General features: G+C 41.6%; 2 protein-coding genes across 2 annotated transcripts; both read right to left on the bottom strand.

Moving 5' to 3' along the window:
• Positions 1-686: 686 nt before the first annotated feature.
• LOC117057277 (vomeronasal type-2 receptor 26-like) lies at positions 687-6389 on the bottom strand. Its single transcript, XM_033168119.1, has 6 exons — positions 6175-6389; positions 4086-4377; positions 3100-3963; positions 2653-2880; positions 1681-1807; positions 687-1588 (listed from the first exon to the last, which is right to left on the bottom strand). The coding sequence occupies exons 1-6, from the start codon at positions 6387-6389 to the stop codon at positions 687-689; spliced, it is 2628 nt and encodes an 875-aa protein (XP_033024010.1).
• A 5571-nt stretch (positions 6390-11960) lies between these two features.
• Positions 11961-13039, bottom strand: LOC117057275 (vomeronasal type-2 receptor 26-like). Its single transcript, XM_033168118.1, has 2 exons — positions 12955-13039; positions 11961-12862 (listed from the first exon to the last, which is right to left on the bottom strand). The coding sequence occupies exon 2, from the start codon at positions 12858-12860 to the stop codon at positions 11961-11963; it is 900 nt and encodes a 299-aa protein (XP_033024009.1). The 5' UTR covers positions 12861-12862; positions 12955-13039.
• Positions 13040-16593: the final 3554 nt, after the last annotated feature.

Raw genomic sequence — 16593 nt, 5'->3', positions numbered from 1 at the left:
GATATCAGGAATCACAACACAGAGAAACCAGTATGAGAACACTTCAATCTCCCAGGGCATTCTATAAAAGATCTCAAAGTAGCTGTCTTAATACAAAGAATTTTCAGAAATAGACTGGAAAGAGAAGTGGCTGAATTGCAACTAATCACCAAACTTAAAACCATGGAGAAACCTGGTCTGAACAAAGACATTGGATTCTTATCTCATTATACATGACAAAGCTATCTTTAGCCATCTCACCCTTTGCCTTTCCCTGCAAGACTAATTGCAGCCGTTAAGAGTCGTCAACAGGTTTTCCACACCTATAAGCTGATCACCCATTCCCACCACCATTCTGAGTAATACCCCTCCCCACTCCCTCACTATATTTAAGGATCTGGAGACTTCTGTTTCAGTGTATCTGAAGAAGTGTGCATGCACACGAAAGCTCATACCAAGAACAAACTTAGTTGGTCTCTAAGGTGCTACTGGAAATATTTTTTTTATTTTGTTTTGTCTTTTCTTTCTCGTTTAGCTTCTTTTTTCTGTCTCATATTGAATTATATCATTTTGACATGTAAAGGTAAAGGGACCCCTGACCATTAGGTCCAGTCGTGTCCGACTCTGGGGTTGCAGCGCTCATCTCGCATTACTGGCTGAGGGAGCGCTGTAACAGTATGATAAAAAAGGGGGGGGATAAGGTTTACTCAATGCTTTCTCCTTATCAGTTGCTCCCTGCTATTCAGCTCTGGCCTCAGCAAAATGATGTAGCATTTAGGGCAAAAGATACAACCCAGTAACCCAGCGGTGGAGGCCAAGATGGAGAAGATCTCCACAGCCACCATCCCTTTCCCTCTGGTGCTCAGGTAAGTCGGAATAAAGGACAACCAAACACTGCAAAAGGCCAACATGCTGAAAGTGATGAATTTGGCTTCATTAAAACTATCAGGCAACTTGCGGGCTAGGAATGCCACAATGAAGCTGGTGATGGCCAGAAGACCCATGTAGCCCAAGACGCAGTAGAACATGACGGCTGACCCTTCATTACATTGCACAATGATTTCTTCCTTTGCTGAGTACATGTCTAAATCAGGAAATGGAGGAGCGGTTGCCATCCAAGCAGTACAAAACCACATTTGAACAAATGAACAGCAAATTACAATGGAATAGGACACTTTCCTCCCCACCCATTTCTTTATTCTGGATCCTGGTTTTGTAGCCATGAATGCAAGAGAAACTATGGTGGTCTTTGCCAGCACACAAGAAACAGCCGCTGAGAAGACGATGCCAAATGTTGGTTGTCGGAGAAGGCAGGTCACTTTCCCAGGTTGGCCAAGGAATAGCATAGAAGAAAGGAAACAGAACAGGAGGGAGACGAGGAGAGTATATGAGAGGTCCCGGTTGTTGGCTTTCACCATTGGCGTATCTTTGTGCTTTATAAATATTCCTAACACGAGGGCTGTGAGCAGAGAAAAAGAAACTGCAGCTAAGGCTAAAGTGATTCCTAAAGGTTCTTCATATGATAGAAACGTTTTAACTTTGGGGGTGCAATCATTTTTATTCTTGATTGGATACTGAGCTCCTGGGCATTTGAAACAGTCGTCCACATCTGAAAAATAGTAAAAGGCCCCATTTCAGTGCCAATTTATTAGACACAAGAAAGTACATTAGCCCTTATGGTGGTAGAATTTAGTCAACTACCAGTCTGGTTAGAAATCTTCCCTTCTGGGCACAGAGCACAATCATAGCAGCAAGATTTCTCCCCTTCCCTTTTCTTCTTCTGATTACCAGGCTGGCAGTGTTCATTACACAAAGAAATGGGAAGCACCTATCCACAAAACAGAAGGAAGATTAGTACGGAAGAAAATTATGTCCAGTTTTATTTGATTTCATCCCTACTGCTTCCAGTTTCCAACTTTGCTGTATACTGATCAGAAAATGTGGAGTTAAGTAGTAGAAAATTGTTGAAAGAGCTAATTAAATATGCAAGAGGCGTGAGTCTTCATTTGCAGCTCTACCCTAATGCCTTACACCAGTGGTGTCCAAACTTTTTTCAAAGAGGGCCAGATTTGATGAAGTGAAGGGCCGTGAGGGCCAACCAAAGAGTCAACCCAAGTTGTTAACCTATTTTTAGGATTGAAGTTGTTGAGCTTTTTTATGATTGAAGGATTTTACCCCAGGGGCCAAATTAAAATGACCGGTGGGCTGGATTAGGCCCCTGAAATGGACTTTGGACATGCCTGTCTTAGACTATAGTAACAGAAATTACCAAATTTGTGTTTGCAGATGACATGAACTGAAAATGAGTAAAGTGAAATAGCTCACTTTAGGCAACTAAGGAAGAAAAATGTCTCCTCTCTCACTAAGGGAGAATCTAGTTTCAGAAGATAAAATGCTTTATATCTTCTCATAATGTAATGGGCAAAGTCTACAATATCTGAATTAGACATAAAAACCCAAAAGATTACAAGCTTTGGGAATTTGTTTGGAAAAGATACTTTCAGTGTTTGGTTTTGTGTGTGTTTTTTTTAAAAAAATCAAGAACAATGAAGGCAATTTACAATCCATTCACAGTTTGGTGGCCCATTGCAAAGCCAAGTTATAGAGAAAAGAGAAGTTCATACATCATTATTACCCACCAAGGGTTCTCCAAAGAAACTGCAGAATACATACCTCATTAAAACGTCTTGGCCACACAATTATATCATCATTGATCATGAATTCTTCTCCATCAAGGGTATTGGTATCAACCCTTCCAACTTTCACTCTCTGGAATGACTTGTTTGGGAATGTAATCATGTTTGTTATATCAAAGCCACAACCCATTTCCCATTTATCATTAAATGCCATAGTTTCTCCAACTGAGTTGTTGAATGAAATGCCTTGAAGAAACAGGTGGAGCTGATTGAAAGAAGGAAAGAAAGAAAAATAGAACACAATCGCATAACAACATGCTAAAGATTGCAAGCTTTAGTTATAGGAAGAAATGTAGACCCACTGATCACACCACTGAAAAAAACCTTTTTGATCAGTTATACAAGGTGGAGGAAACTGAATATAGGCACCACTTGTATTAATTATTCTGTTCATTGTATCAACATTTTGTTGTGGAGCTATTACCTGCCAAGCCTGCAGGGGCTGAACGTCAACACTGCTACCAACCATGGTTGGTCTGTGTTTGGATCTAGATGAGTACATGGCATGCACAGCATGGGCAATGACATATACGGCATTATAGATGCTGTAGCTCTGGCCACTCATGTGCATTTCAAAAAGACCTGCAGGGAGACTTTCCAGCCTCTCCTCTCCAGTACAGGTGTCATCATCCATTGCAGGCATCTCTGGATCTGGAAATAAACAATCAAAGGCTTGCTCCCAGAAATCTTTCAGAAAGCCATCTCCTTGAGTCCTGTTTGGCTTTATGTTCTGAATAAATTCCCTGAAACCTGGTACCTCTTTTGTGTGAATTGCAAAGGAAATGGCACCCTGGAACATCTGGAAATCCAATCCTCTTGAAATCCCATATAATGCAAGGTCTATCTGGGTTGTCATAATCCACACCTTCCCAAATAACATGTTTTCATTATTTCCATAATTTTGTGAGCCTATAAAAGTTATCAGCCACAGAATTGTCACAGGATCTCCATATACAATATTTATATTGGCTTTATAATCTGTAGAAGACACGCTAATTAAATTTGCGCCATGAAAGTGATTTAAAAGCTCCTCCATACGAGCTAGTTGTGGAATTCTTTTTGTGAAGGCTGAACAGATTCCATGCCTGGAAAACAATGACTCCAGTATTTTAAGGAATTGTTCTCCACTCTTATCCTCCACCACAAAGAGCCCTACCCATGTCCACCTAAAATGCCGAAATAGCCAGATCATTCCCATAAACTGAAGGTTTTCATTCGGAACCATGCGGTAAAAAGGAGTGCTTTCCATATTTTGGATCTCATCTGGGGCAAATGAACCATATGTAAGCTGTAAAAAAATGGATAACATCAAGTGAGCTATGATTAGTCTTTTTCAATGAAAGTGATTTTAATAATATTTCTTCTTTCTTGTAAACTTGCAAGTTGAGTAATGCTATCCCCACATATTACCTGTGGGATCTTGTAGAGACCTGTGATGTCCCTCATATGAAAAGAGGTGTCAGATCCAAGTCCTCCAATAATTGCTAGGAGGTCTTTGTGTGACCCACATTCGTAGTTGGGAAGAAAACTGTCTGACTTGAAGATCAGATCCAGTGTGGTGCGATAGGTCATCCTTGCATCATGATAGCTGTCAGAGATGTGGAAACCAAGTGTGACGTTAGGTAGCATCTTCGGATTCTTGTTGATGTCATTTATGGCAAACACCAGAGCCAGGATGTGCGAGTAGAACTTGGTCACCACGCTGCCAAGAGAGTTGATTTCATTAATTTAAAAGATGAGTGTATAATGAACAAATTCATGATGCTATAATACAAGAAATTCCTATGTGTAACTAAATCAGAATATTAGATTGAATTAGATTGAATTTTATATTTGTGATTCCCTCACCTCAATGCCACACCATCCTCTTCAGTGGAAAAGTTAATTGTGCAAAATAACATAGAATGAGAATACCTGAAAGAACATTGTAAAAATCTAAATTCTTTGACAGGCCTGGATTGACATCTACATGAAATAAGAGAACTTTACAAAACTAACACAACCGAATAAAGTTAACTGCGCAGTCAAAAATGTAATTTAGGAAGCACATGTGGGAATCATGTGTGAACTTTATTATTATTATTATTATTATTATTATTATTATTATTATTATTATTATTATTGCAAAGAGTATCAATTTTGGATCATTTTTGTTTTGTGTTGTGTTTTTTAAAAAACCAATAATGCATTTAAAAATTAAGAAAAAATAAAAAAGAAAAGCCAGTATTCTGATGCCATGTGTGCATATGCATGAATGTAATATTGTAGTGGTTGTCACAGTACCAGAATTTTGGGAAATCTTTCCTATTTGTTTCCAATATCCTGTGGCTAATAAATCATTTTCAGCTAAATAATGCTTCTAATATATGATGCAACGGATCATACTTGCCATATGTTATTTTTAGGGGATTGACACATTTTGTGGTCTTTCAGTAAATTATAACAATCCATTTCTCCCTCTCTGTGGCCATTCCAGTGGGTGTATCCACATTTTTTTTGTATTTTATTTATGAATTTTTCAGATTGTATTTTACATATATTCATCATTTTGTTATAAGCTTCTTTGGACTTCCCAACCTATCCTTCCCTACACAAATCAATCACTTTTTTGTTTATATTTGAAAGACTATACATTACGCATACTTGATTTGAGACATTTTAAGAGCACTCATTTGGTACCAAGAGGGCAGAGAAGAGAAGAAATAAACATTTTCTTTTTTCCAGAAAGATAAACAAGTGTGTCAAAGGAGTCAGAGGGAAAAGGCAAATACTCTGATGCATGAAAAATGATATTGCAGTAATATATTTTTCCATGTCTTTCTATCTCTCCATTTATGAATCCTCTTCTTTGCTTGCCTGCTCATCTTTTTGTGCAAGTTTTCACATTTAAAATTCTTATACACTTTTTGAAGACTGGTATTGCTAACACTAGGGATGCGGGTCGCTCTGTGGGTTAAACCACAGAGCCTATGGCTTGCTGATCAGAAGATTGGCCATTCGAATCCCTGCAACAGGGTGAGCTCCCGTTGCTCGGTCCCTGCTCCTGCCCACCTAGCAGTTCGAAAGCACGTCAAAGTGCAAGTAGATAAATAGGGACCACTCCGGCAGGAAGGTAAATGGCCTTTATGTGCACTGCTCTGGTTCACCAGAAGCGGCTTAGTCATGCCGGCCACATGACCCAGAAGCTGTACGCCAGCTCCCTCGGCCAGTATCGCGAGATGAGCGCCGAAACCCCAGAGTAGGACACGACTGGACCTCACGGTCAGGGGTCCCTTTACTTTTTTATTGCTAACAGCAGCTCTTTCCCTAGCATTTTCAATGTTCCGCCTGAGTCCTCTCCAATTCCTGCATACAATTTTAAGGCATCTAGAGGCGTACAAAATTAGCAGATTAAATGCAACAATTGAAGTTGTCCCCCATTCTTCAAATGGCAGAAATAGTATTCACTTTTAACAACTAAAATGCAATGCATTCAGGAGGTGTGAATGGGGATTCTTACTGTGGAACATCAAATATTGTCTGAGACGGATGTTCCTGGAAAGAGACTTCATTGAATAAATAAGAGTTCTGAGAAACGATCCCACCAATGCGGAGACCACCTGCCTGGTAGAAATCATGTGGAACAGGCAGGGGATCATCTCCGAGACATCTCATAATATCTACTTGGCAGACAATGGGGGGCAGAAGAAGTAGGAGCATTGTCATTCTCAACATGTTGGCACCAAAATGTCTTTGTAAATGCAAATTCTCTTGCATCCATCTCCTTGTTTCAGCGGGTTAGACTGAATGGTCCCTCACTCTGCCAAATTAGCCCTAGAATTTTCATTAAGAGTGTTACAAATGACTTGAATACTATCTGATATCACCAACTATTCAGTTTCAATGTGGTTTATAAAAAGAAAAGGGGGGAAGTGTAAGAGATGGCCATGTTTACCTCATGTACTTAACCCCAGAAGCCCAAGCTAAAGGGAGTTTTGTATAATCACTTTCAGGCCTGCATAGTGACTGTTTTCTTCTGCATTCTGGAGAGTCTTGGGAGCTTCAGACAGGTGAACACATTATAGTGTTTTGGTTAATTGTAGGGAAAGATAATTACTTCTTCAGAGTGTGGATCCTAAATGGCACTTTTGATAGGAAACATGTCGGCTCTTTTCCACAGTTGGCCAGAAGTCTTCTCTTCTTCCTAAGGAGATGGAACTTGGGACCTCAATTTCAAATTTCCAACTCCAAAAAGGAGTCTGGGAATACTGGCTGCCACTGTGACCACTTAGAGAAATGCTATAACCGTTTCTGACAGTAATGACAAACACTATTAGAAAGTAAAAGATATCAGATTTAGGCACTGGAATGGGTCGCTATCTACAGGCCCCTGACCCAGAAACTGACCCTGACTGAAATGCTGCTCTGTAACAGCTATGAACGAAACAAGAAACTGACAGGTCTCTACTCATGAATAATTAGAAGTAGCAAGAAGAGGGCCAAGACCTGTTGTGGAACAACTTGTAAACAATATCAATTCACTTATCCAAATCAACATATATGAGTGTGAAATCTCCCAGAAAGAATGGCACGGTCTTTTCATACTTAAATTTCAAAGGAGGAATGTCTCAAATATGATGTGATTTAGGGTGAATGAGAGCGTGAATGCACCTCCTAAAATAGGTGAATTTATTTGCTGCTGCTGCTGCAGCAGCAACAACAACAACAATGTTTTCCCCCCTATCAATTCTGAAGGAGTTCAGTTGAAATATTGACATAACTAAGGTCCTGCATTTAATCAGGAAGAACCAGCTGCACAAATATGAGATGAGGGACACCTGCATTGCCAGTAGTACATGTGGAAAGGATCTAGCGGTCTTAGTTGACCACAACCTTAGCATGAGTCAACAGTGAAATGCAAAGGTGCCCAACTGCCCCCTCTCTGCACAGGACTGGTAGGACCCAAACCAATGGCTTCAAGTTACAAGAAAGAAGATACTGACCAAACATCACAAATAAATTCCTGACTATTCAGCCCTTGGAAAGTGAACATATGCCATGGATGCTTTAGCTGAAATTCCTGCATAGCAGGTGGGATGACTAGATGTATCTTGGGTTCCTTTCCAACTCTACAATTCTATGATCCTATGATATATTGATAAGTAGTGTAACCTGTGTTCTTGGCTTAGTTCTAGCCCCCAATCACAACAGACAGTGTTTTGGCCCCTGTAACATCAGATCTCCCTGACTGTATTGAGTTTCTAAATCAATAGTCCTCTAGCACTTTTCATCAGCCACAGGTTGGAATACATCAGGTAGATTAACAATCTATGCCACCTATGGTGGTTGTCAAATTCACTACTACTAGTAGGAGTGAAATCCATAGTTTAACGATGTGTTGTGTAAAGGAGTACTTTCTTCTGTGTCTCCTAAACCTTTCAATAATCACTCTCACTTGATACCCGCAACTTCTAGTGTAATGAAACAGGGAGAAAAACTTTTATCTATGTACATTCCTCATAATATGCGCGCACACACACACACGCACGCACACATGCACCTACACACCTTTACAGTACCATGCCTCCTGGTACTTGCCTTTTTTAAAACTAGAAAGACCTTCCCATATTGTTCTGACTCAAGTGGATTCAGAATTGAAAAAACCTGGATAATCTGCTCAAAGGCAGTGTTCTATGAACTGATTTCTTGTGATTGACTACAGAGTGAGTTGGATAAGGCAGAAATCAGGGAAAGGACTGCAACAGCTGGTGTGGTACTGGAAATCTTAACAAACCTATGTCCTTGCTGTCCTCCAAGGATGCTTACAGCCTCCAAGGACAGCTCCAGTTTTTGTCTGCAAATGAACTATCTGACTGCCCAGGACACTGTTATGTATCACTGTGCATGGGACCCAGTTATCATTCATAAACCCTTGTGATAAAGCAACTCTGGAAGGAATTGTCTGGTGGGACAGATCAAGAGACACTGTTGCCAGATAAGAACTGATGGTGAACAACTTTTCTGTTCACCCAGTGGGAATGCAGAGATTCTTCTTTTTCTATTATTGGAAGAAAATAGTGTATGAACTTTATCAGGGCATAACATGCTGCTAATGAAGAGATAGTTCTGTTTCTAACAGGAAAACCACCATCCTGTAACCCAAGATAAAATAAAGCTTATTTGAAGAAAGAAGTTGCAGTACTGGTTTTTAACATCCACACAGAACAGAACATAGATAACAAATTTCTTTTTAATTATGAGTGGCAGTGGCAAAATATAAACATAGTGCAGATGCTCAGCACATCTATAATGATAGGCCTAGGAGGTCCATGGAACAAGTAACCAGGAGGACGTTAGTCTATTTGCCCTCCCCTGTGTCAGAAGTGTATTAGAGGGAAATCAAGGTCCACACAGATTGACCTGGCATGTGTAACAGACACTTGGTTGGACAAAGCAGATGGGCCTGTCCTTGCCACTGCTTGTCCACCAGGTTTCTCTTACGCACAGCAACCCAGGCCTTGTGGGCGGGGAGGGGGGTTGCAGTGATTTATAGGAAGTAATTAGTTTGCATCAGGCGTCCTATTGGGAAGACCCAGTTCTCTGAGTGCATGTTCTGGAAGTTGGGCAATAAGGGCAGGATTCCTTTTGGTGTACCGACCTCCCCACTGCACCAAGGATTCCCTGCCCAAGTTGCTTCAGGTGGTGGTGGATGTTCTCCTGGAGTCACCTAATTTGGTCATCCTAGGGGATTTTAACATCCATGCTGACAAGACCTTACAAGGGGCCGCTCAGGACTTCGTGGAAAGCGTGGCCTCCATGGGGCTGTCACTGAATAAGTCTGGTCCAACTCATAGCCGAGGACATGCCTTAGACCTGCTATTCACCTCTATGGATGTTGGTGATCTGACATTTAAAAAAAGCGAAACTAAAGAAGTGCCATGGTCAGATCACTTCCTGGTGCAACTGGACTTCTCTGTGACCCTTCCCCTCTGCAGGGAGGTGGGACCAATTCAGATGGTCCACCCCGGCCACTTAATGGATCCAAATGGTTTCCAGAGAGTCGTAGGGGATACTTTATCCCATGTTGATGGCCTTTCAGCTGATTCCCTTGTGGCCTGCTGGAATGTGGAGCTAACCAGGGCTATTGACTGTTTGGCTCCAAAGCGCCCTCTCCGGTTTCATGGAGCCCGGACAGCCCCGTGGTTTTCCCCGGAGCTGTGGGCGATGAAACAATTGTTGAGACGGCTAGAGCGCCGGTGGCAGAAAACCCAGTCTGAATCTGACCAGACACAGGTTAGAGCTCAACGTCGAGCCTACCAAGTGGCGATAGCGATGGCGAAGAAGACTTTCTTCACCGCCTCTATTGAATCTGCAGAAAATAGCAGCAGGAGACTCTTTCAGGTGGTTCGGAATCTATCAGAACCACCATCGTCATTGGGGCCTGGTAGGGACCCCAAGATCTCCTGCAATGCATTTGCAAAGTTTTTTGCAGATAAAACCGCTCAGATTCGGAAAGAGGTCGACTCCGCCGTGGGAGAAGGCCGGGGCGGGAGAGTGCCAGAGTCCTGTCTAGTCCAGTTGCGTGGGATCAATTTCAATCTGTTACCTCCGAGGATGTGGACAGGCGGCTTGGACAAGTGAAACCAACCACCTGTTTCCTTGATCCTTGCCCATCCTGGCTTATAAAAGCTAGCCGGGAGGGGCTGGGCAATGGGCTCCGTGGGGTGGTGAATGCTTCCCTCTGTGAGGGAGCATTCCCAGACCTGCTGAAAGAGGCGGTCATTAAATCGCTTCTTTAAAAAACATCTTTAGACCCGGCCAATATGGCGCTGGTCGATGATCTCCGGCGGGCTAGGGACAAAGGTGAGAGCTGTTTCCTAGTTCTGCTGGATCTCTCAGTGGCCTTTGACACCATCGACCACAACATCCTTCTGGACCAGCTAGAGGGGCTGGGAGCTGTGGGCACTGTTATACAGTGGTTCTGCTCCTTCCTCCTGGGCCGTGTTCAGAAAGTGGTGGTGGGGGATGAGTGTTCAGTCCCCTGGGCTCTCACTTGTGGGGTGCCTCAGGGTTCTGTCCTCTCCCCCATGCTTTTTAATATCTATATGAAGCCGCTGGGAGAGATCATCAGGGGGTTTGGGCTGGGTGTTCATCAGTATGCGGATGATACCCAGCTCTACCTCTCTTTCTAATCAGAACCAGTGAAGGTGGTGAATGTCCTGTGTGAGTGCCTAGAGGTGGGTTGGAGGATGGATGGCAGCTAACGGATTGAGGTTGAATCCTGACAAGACAGAAGTACTGTTTTTGGGGGACAGGAGGAGGTCGGGTGTGGAGGATTCCCTGGTCCTGAATGGGGTAACTGTGCCCCTGAAGGACCAGGTGCGCAGCCTGGGCGTCATTTTGGACTCACAGCTGTCCATGGAGGCACAGGTTAATTCTGTGTCCAGAGCAGCTACCAGCTTCATCTGGTATGCATGCTGAGTCCCTACCTGCCTGTGGACTGTCTCACCAGAGTGGTGCATGCTCTGGTTATCTCCCGCTTGGACTATTGCAATGCGATCTACGTGGGGCTACCTTTGAAGGTGACCCGGAAACTGCAATTAATCCAGAATGCAGCAGCTAGACTGGTGACTGGGAGTGGCCGCCGGGACCACATAACCCCGGTCCTGAGAGATCTACATTTACTCCCAGTACTTTTCCGAGCACAATTCAAAGTGTTGGTGCTGACCTTTAAACAGCCTCGGTCCTGTATACCTGAAGGAGCATCTCCACCCCCATCATTCAGCCCGGACACTGAGATCCTGCGCCGAGGGCCTTCTGGTGGTTCCCTCAATGCGAGAAGCAAAGCTACAGGGAACCAGGCAGAGGGCCTTCTCGGTAGTGGTGCCCGCCCTGTGGAACGCCCTCCCATCAGAGTTCAAGGGAATAAACAACTACCTGACATTCAGAAAATATCTGAAGGCAGCCCTGTTTAGGGAAGTTTTTAATTTGTGACTTTGTATTGTATTTTAATGTTTGTTGGAGGCCTCCCAGGGTGGCCGGGGAGACCCAGCCAGATGGGCGGGGTATAAATAATAAATTATTATTATTATTATTATTATTATTATTATTATTATTATTATTTGGAAGAAATTAAGACTCCTTTTAATCTTCCCATCTTCATGCAATGCTTATTCAGATCTTCTGGAGAATCTAACCTTTCCTTTTTCTTTGGTTTTGCTTCTCTTTTTCTTTCTGTCTCATTTTGAATTATATCCTTTGGACATGTAACAGTATGATAGATAAAAAGGGAAAAAATAAGTTTCCTCATAGCTTTCTCCTTATCAGTTGCTCCCTCCTATTCAGCTCTGGTCGCAACAAAATGATGTAGCATTTAGGGCAAAAGATACAACCCAGTAACCCTGCGGTGGAGGCCAAGATGGAGAAGATCTCCACAGCCACCATGCCTTTCCCTCTGGTGCTCAGGTAAGTTGGAATAAAGGACAGCCAAACACTGCAAAAGGCCAACATGCTGAAAGTGATGAATTTGGCTTCGTTAAAACTATCAGGCAACTTGTGGGCTAGGAATGCCACAATGAAGCTGGTGATGGCCAGAAGACCCATGTAGCCCAAGACGCAGTAGAACATGACAACTGACCCTTCATTACATTGCACAATGATTTCTTCCTTTGCTGAGTACATGTCTAAATCAGGAAATGGAGGAGCGGTTGCCATCCAAGCAGTACAAAACCACATTTGAATGAGTGAACAGCAAATTACAATTGAATAGGACACTTTCCTCCCCACCCATTTCTTTATTCTGGATCCTGGTTTTGTAGCCATGAATGCAAGAGAAACTATGGTGGTCTTTGCCAGCACACAAGAAACAGCCGCTGAGAAGACGATGCCAAATGTTGGTTGTCGGAGAAGGCAGGTCACTTTCCCAGGTTGGCCAAGGAATAGCATAGAAGAAAGGAAACAGAACAGGAGGGAGACGAGGAGAGTATATGAGAGGTCCCGGTTGTTGGCTTTCACCATTGGCGTATCTTTGTGCTTTATAAATATTCCTAACACGAGGGCTGTGAGCAGAGAAAAAGAAACTGCAGCTAAGGCTAAAGTGATTCCTAAAGGTTCTTCATATGATAGAAAGGTTAAAACTTTGGGGGTGCAATCATTTTTATTCTTGCTTGGATACTGAGCTCCTGGGCATTTGAAACAGTCGTCCATATCTGAAAAATAGAAAAAGGTCCCATTTCAGTGCCAATTTATTAGACACAAGAAAATACATTAGCCTTTATGGTGTTAGAATTTCATCAACTACCAGTCTGGTTAGAAATCTTCCCTTCGGGACACAGAGCACAATCATAGCAGCAAGATTTCTCCCCATCCCTTTTCTTCTTCTGATTACCAGGCTGGCAGTGTTCATTGCATGAAGAAAGGGGAGGCACCTATCCACAAAACAGGAGGAAGATTAGTACGGAAGAAAATTATGTCCAGTTTTATTTGATTTCATCCCTACTGCTTCCAGTTTCCAACTTTGCTGTACACTGATGAGTAAATGTGAAGTTAAGTAGTAGAAGATTGTTGAAAGAGCTAATTAAATATGCAAGAGGAGTGAATCTTCATTTGCAGCTGTAGCCTAATGCCTTAGACCAGTGGTGTCCAAACGTTTTTCAAAGAGGGCCAGATTTGATGAAGTGAAGGGCCGTGAGGGCCAACCAAAGAGTCAACCCAAGTTGTTAACCTATTTTTAGGATTGAAGTTGTTGAGCTTTTTAAAGATTTTACTCCAAAGTTTTGAGCTTTTTTATGATTGAAGGATTTTACCCCAGGGGCCAAATTAAAATGACCGGTGGGCTGGATTAGGCCCCCGAAATGGACTTTGGACATGCCTGTCTTAGACTATAGTAACAGAAAAATGTCTCCTCTCTCACTGAGGGAGAATCTAGTTTCAGAAGATAAAATGCTTTATATCTTCTCATAATGTAATGGGCAAAGTCTACAGTATCTGAATTAGACCAAAAAAAAAAAAAAAGATTACAAGCTTTTTAGTGTAAGTAACACTTAATTTTGGGAATTTGTTTGGAAAAGATACTTTCAGTGTTTGGTTTTGTGTTTGTTTGTTTTTTAAATCAAGAACAATGAAGGCAATTTACAATCCATTCACAGCTTGGTGGCCCATTGCAAAGCCAAGTTATAGAGAAAAGAGAAGTTCATACATCATTATTACCCACCAAGGGTTCTCCAAAGAAACTGCAGAATACATGCCTCATTAAAACGTATTGGCCACGCAATTATATCATCATTGATCATGAATTCTTCTCCATCAAGGGTATTGGTATCAACCCTTCCAACTTTCACTCTCTGGAATGACTTGTTTGGGAATGTAATCATGTTTGTTATATCAAAGCCACAACCCATTTCCCATTTATCATTAAATGCCATAGTTTCTCCAACTGAGTTGTTGAATGAAATGCCTTGAAGAAACAGGTGGAGCTGATTGAAAGAAGGAAAGAAAGAAAAATAGAACACAATCGCATAACAACATGCTAAAGATTGCAAGCTTTAGTTATAGGAAGAAATGTAGACCTACTGATCACACCACTGAAAAAAACCTTTTTGATCAGTTATACAAGGTGGAGGAAACTGAATATAGGCACCACTTGTATTAATTATTCTGTTCATTGTATCAGCATTTTGTTGTGGAGCTATTACCTGCCAAGCCGGAAGGGGCTGAACGTCAACATTGCTACCAACCATGGTTGGTCTGTGTTTGGATCTAGATGAGTACATGGCATGCACAGCATGGGCAATGACATATACGGCATTATAGATGCTGTAGCTCTGGCCACTCATGTGCATTTCAAAAAGACCTGCAGGGAGACTTTCCAGCCTCTCCTCTCCAGTACAGGTGTCGTCATCCATTGCAGGCATCTCTGCATCTGGAAATAAACAACCAAAGGCTTGCTCCCAGAAATCTTTCAGAAAGCCATCTCCTTGAGTCCTGTTTGGCTTTATGTTCTGAATAAATTCCCTGAAACCTGGTACCTCTTTTGTGTGAATTGCAAAGGAAATGGCACCCTGGAACATCTGGAAATCCAATTCTCTTGTAATCCCACATAATGCAATGTCTATCTGGGTTGTCATAATCCACACCTTCCCAAATAATATGCTTTCCTTTCCATAATTGTCTGAACCACTAAAAGTTATCAGCCACAGAAATGTTACAGGATCTCCATATACAATATTTATATTGGCTTTATAATCTGTAGAAGACGCGCTAATTAAATTTGCATCATGAAAGTGATATAAAAGCTCCTCCATATGAGCTACTTGTGGAATTCTTTTTGTGAAGGCTGAACAGATTCCATGCCTGGAAAACAATGACTCCAGTATTTTAAGGAATTGTTCTCCACTCTTATCCTCCACCACAAAGAGCCCTACCCATGTCCACCTAAAATGCTGAAATAGCCAGATCATTCCCATAAACTGAAGGTTTTCATTCGGAACCATGCGGTAAAACGGAGTGCCTTCCATACTTTGGATCTCATCTGGGGCAAATGAACCATATGTAAGCTGTAAGAAAATGGATAACATCAAGTGAGTTATGATTAGTCTTTTTCAATGAAAGTAATTTTAATAATATTGCTTCTTTCTTGTAAACTTCCAAATTGAGTAATGCTATCCCCACATATTACCTGTGGGATCTTGTAGAGACCTGTGATGTCCCTCATATGAAAAGAGGTGTCAGATCCAAGTCCTCCAATAATTGCTAGGAGGTTTTTGTGTGACCCACATTCGTAGTTGGGAAGAAAAGTGTATGACTTGAAGATCAGATCCAGTGTGGTGCGATAGGTCATCCTTGCATCATGATAGCTGTCAGAGATGTGGAAACCAAGTGTGACATTAGGTAGCATCTTGGGATTCTTGTTGATGTTATTTATGGCAAACACCAGAGCCAGGATGTGTGAGTAGAACTTGGTGACCACACTGCCAAGAGAGTTGATTTCATTAATTTAAAAGGTGAGTCTATAATGAACAAATTCATAATGCTATAATACCAGAAATTCCTATGTGTAACTGAATCAGAATATTGGACTATATTTTATATTTGTGATTCCCTCCCCTCAATGCCACACCATCCTCCTCAGTGGAAAAGTTAATTGTGCAAAATGACAAAGAGTGGGAAAGCCAGTATTCTGGTCCAAATATTCAACAGAGAGTGGAATATTTACAGAGAATACCTAAAAGAACATTGTAAAAATCTAAATTCTTTGACAGGCCTGGATTGACATCTACATGAAATAAGAGAACTTTACAAAACTAACACAACCGAATAAAGTTAAGTGCACAGTCAAAAATGTAATTTAGGAACAACATGGGCTTGACACATTTTGTGACTTCCTCAGTAAATTATAACAATCCATTTCTCCCTCTCTTTGGCCATTCCAGTGGGTGTACCCACATCTTTTTTGTATTTTATTTATGAATTTTTCTGATTATATTTTACATATATTCATAATTTTGTTATAATCTTCTTTGGACTTCCCAACCTATCCTTCCCTACACAAATCAATCACTTTTTTGTTTATATTTGAAAGACCATACATTACGTATACTTGATTTGAGACATTTTAAGAGCACTCATTTGGTACCAAGAAGGCAGAGAAGAGAAGAAATAAACATTTTCTTTTTCCCCAAAAAAGATAAACAAGTGTGTCAAAGGGGTCAGAGGGAAAAGGCAAATACTCTGATGCATGAAAAATGGTATTGCAGTAATCTATTTTTCCATGTCTTTCTATCTCTCCATTTATGAATCCTCTTCTTTGCTTGCCTGCTCATCTTTTTGTGCAAGTTTTCACATTTTAATTTCTTATACACTTTTTGAAGACTGGTATTGCTAACACCAGGGATGCGGGTGGTGCTGTGGGTTAAACCGCAGAGCCTACGGCTTGCTGATC

This window comes from Lacerta agilis, chromosome 14 (assembly GCF_009819535.1).
Source record: "Lacerta agilis isolate rLacAgi1 chromosome 14, rLacAgi1.pri, whole genome shotgun sequence".
Taxonomy (NCBI): Eukaryota; Metazoa; Chordata; class Lepidosauria; order Squamata; family Lacertidae; genus Lacerta; species Lacerta agilis.
Note: the sequence above shows the minus strand (reverse complement) of the source record. Positions and strands in the feature narration are given on the sequence as shown.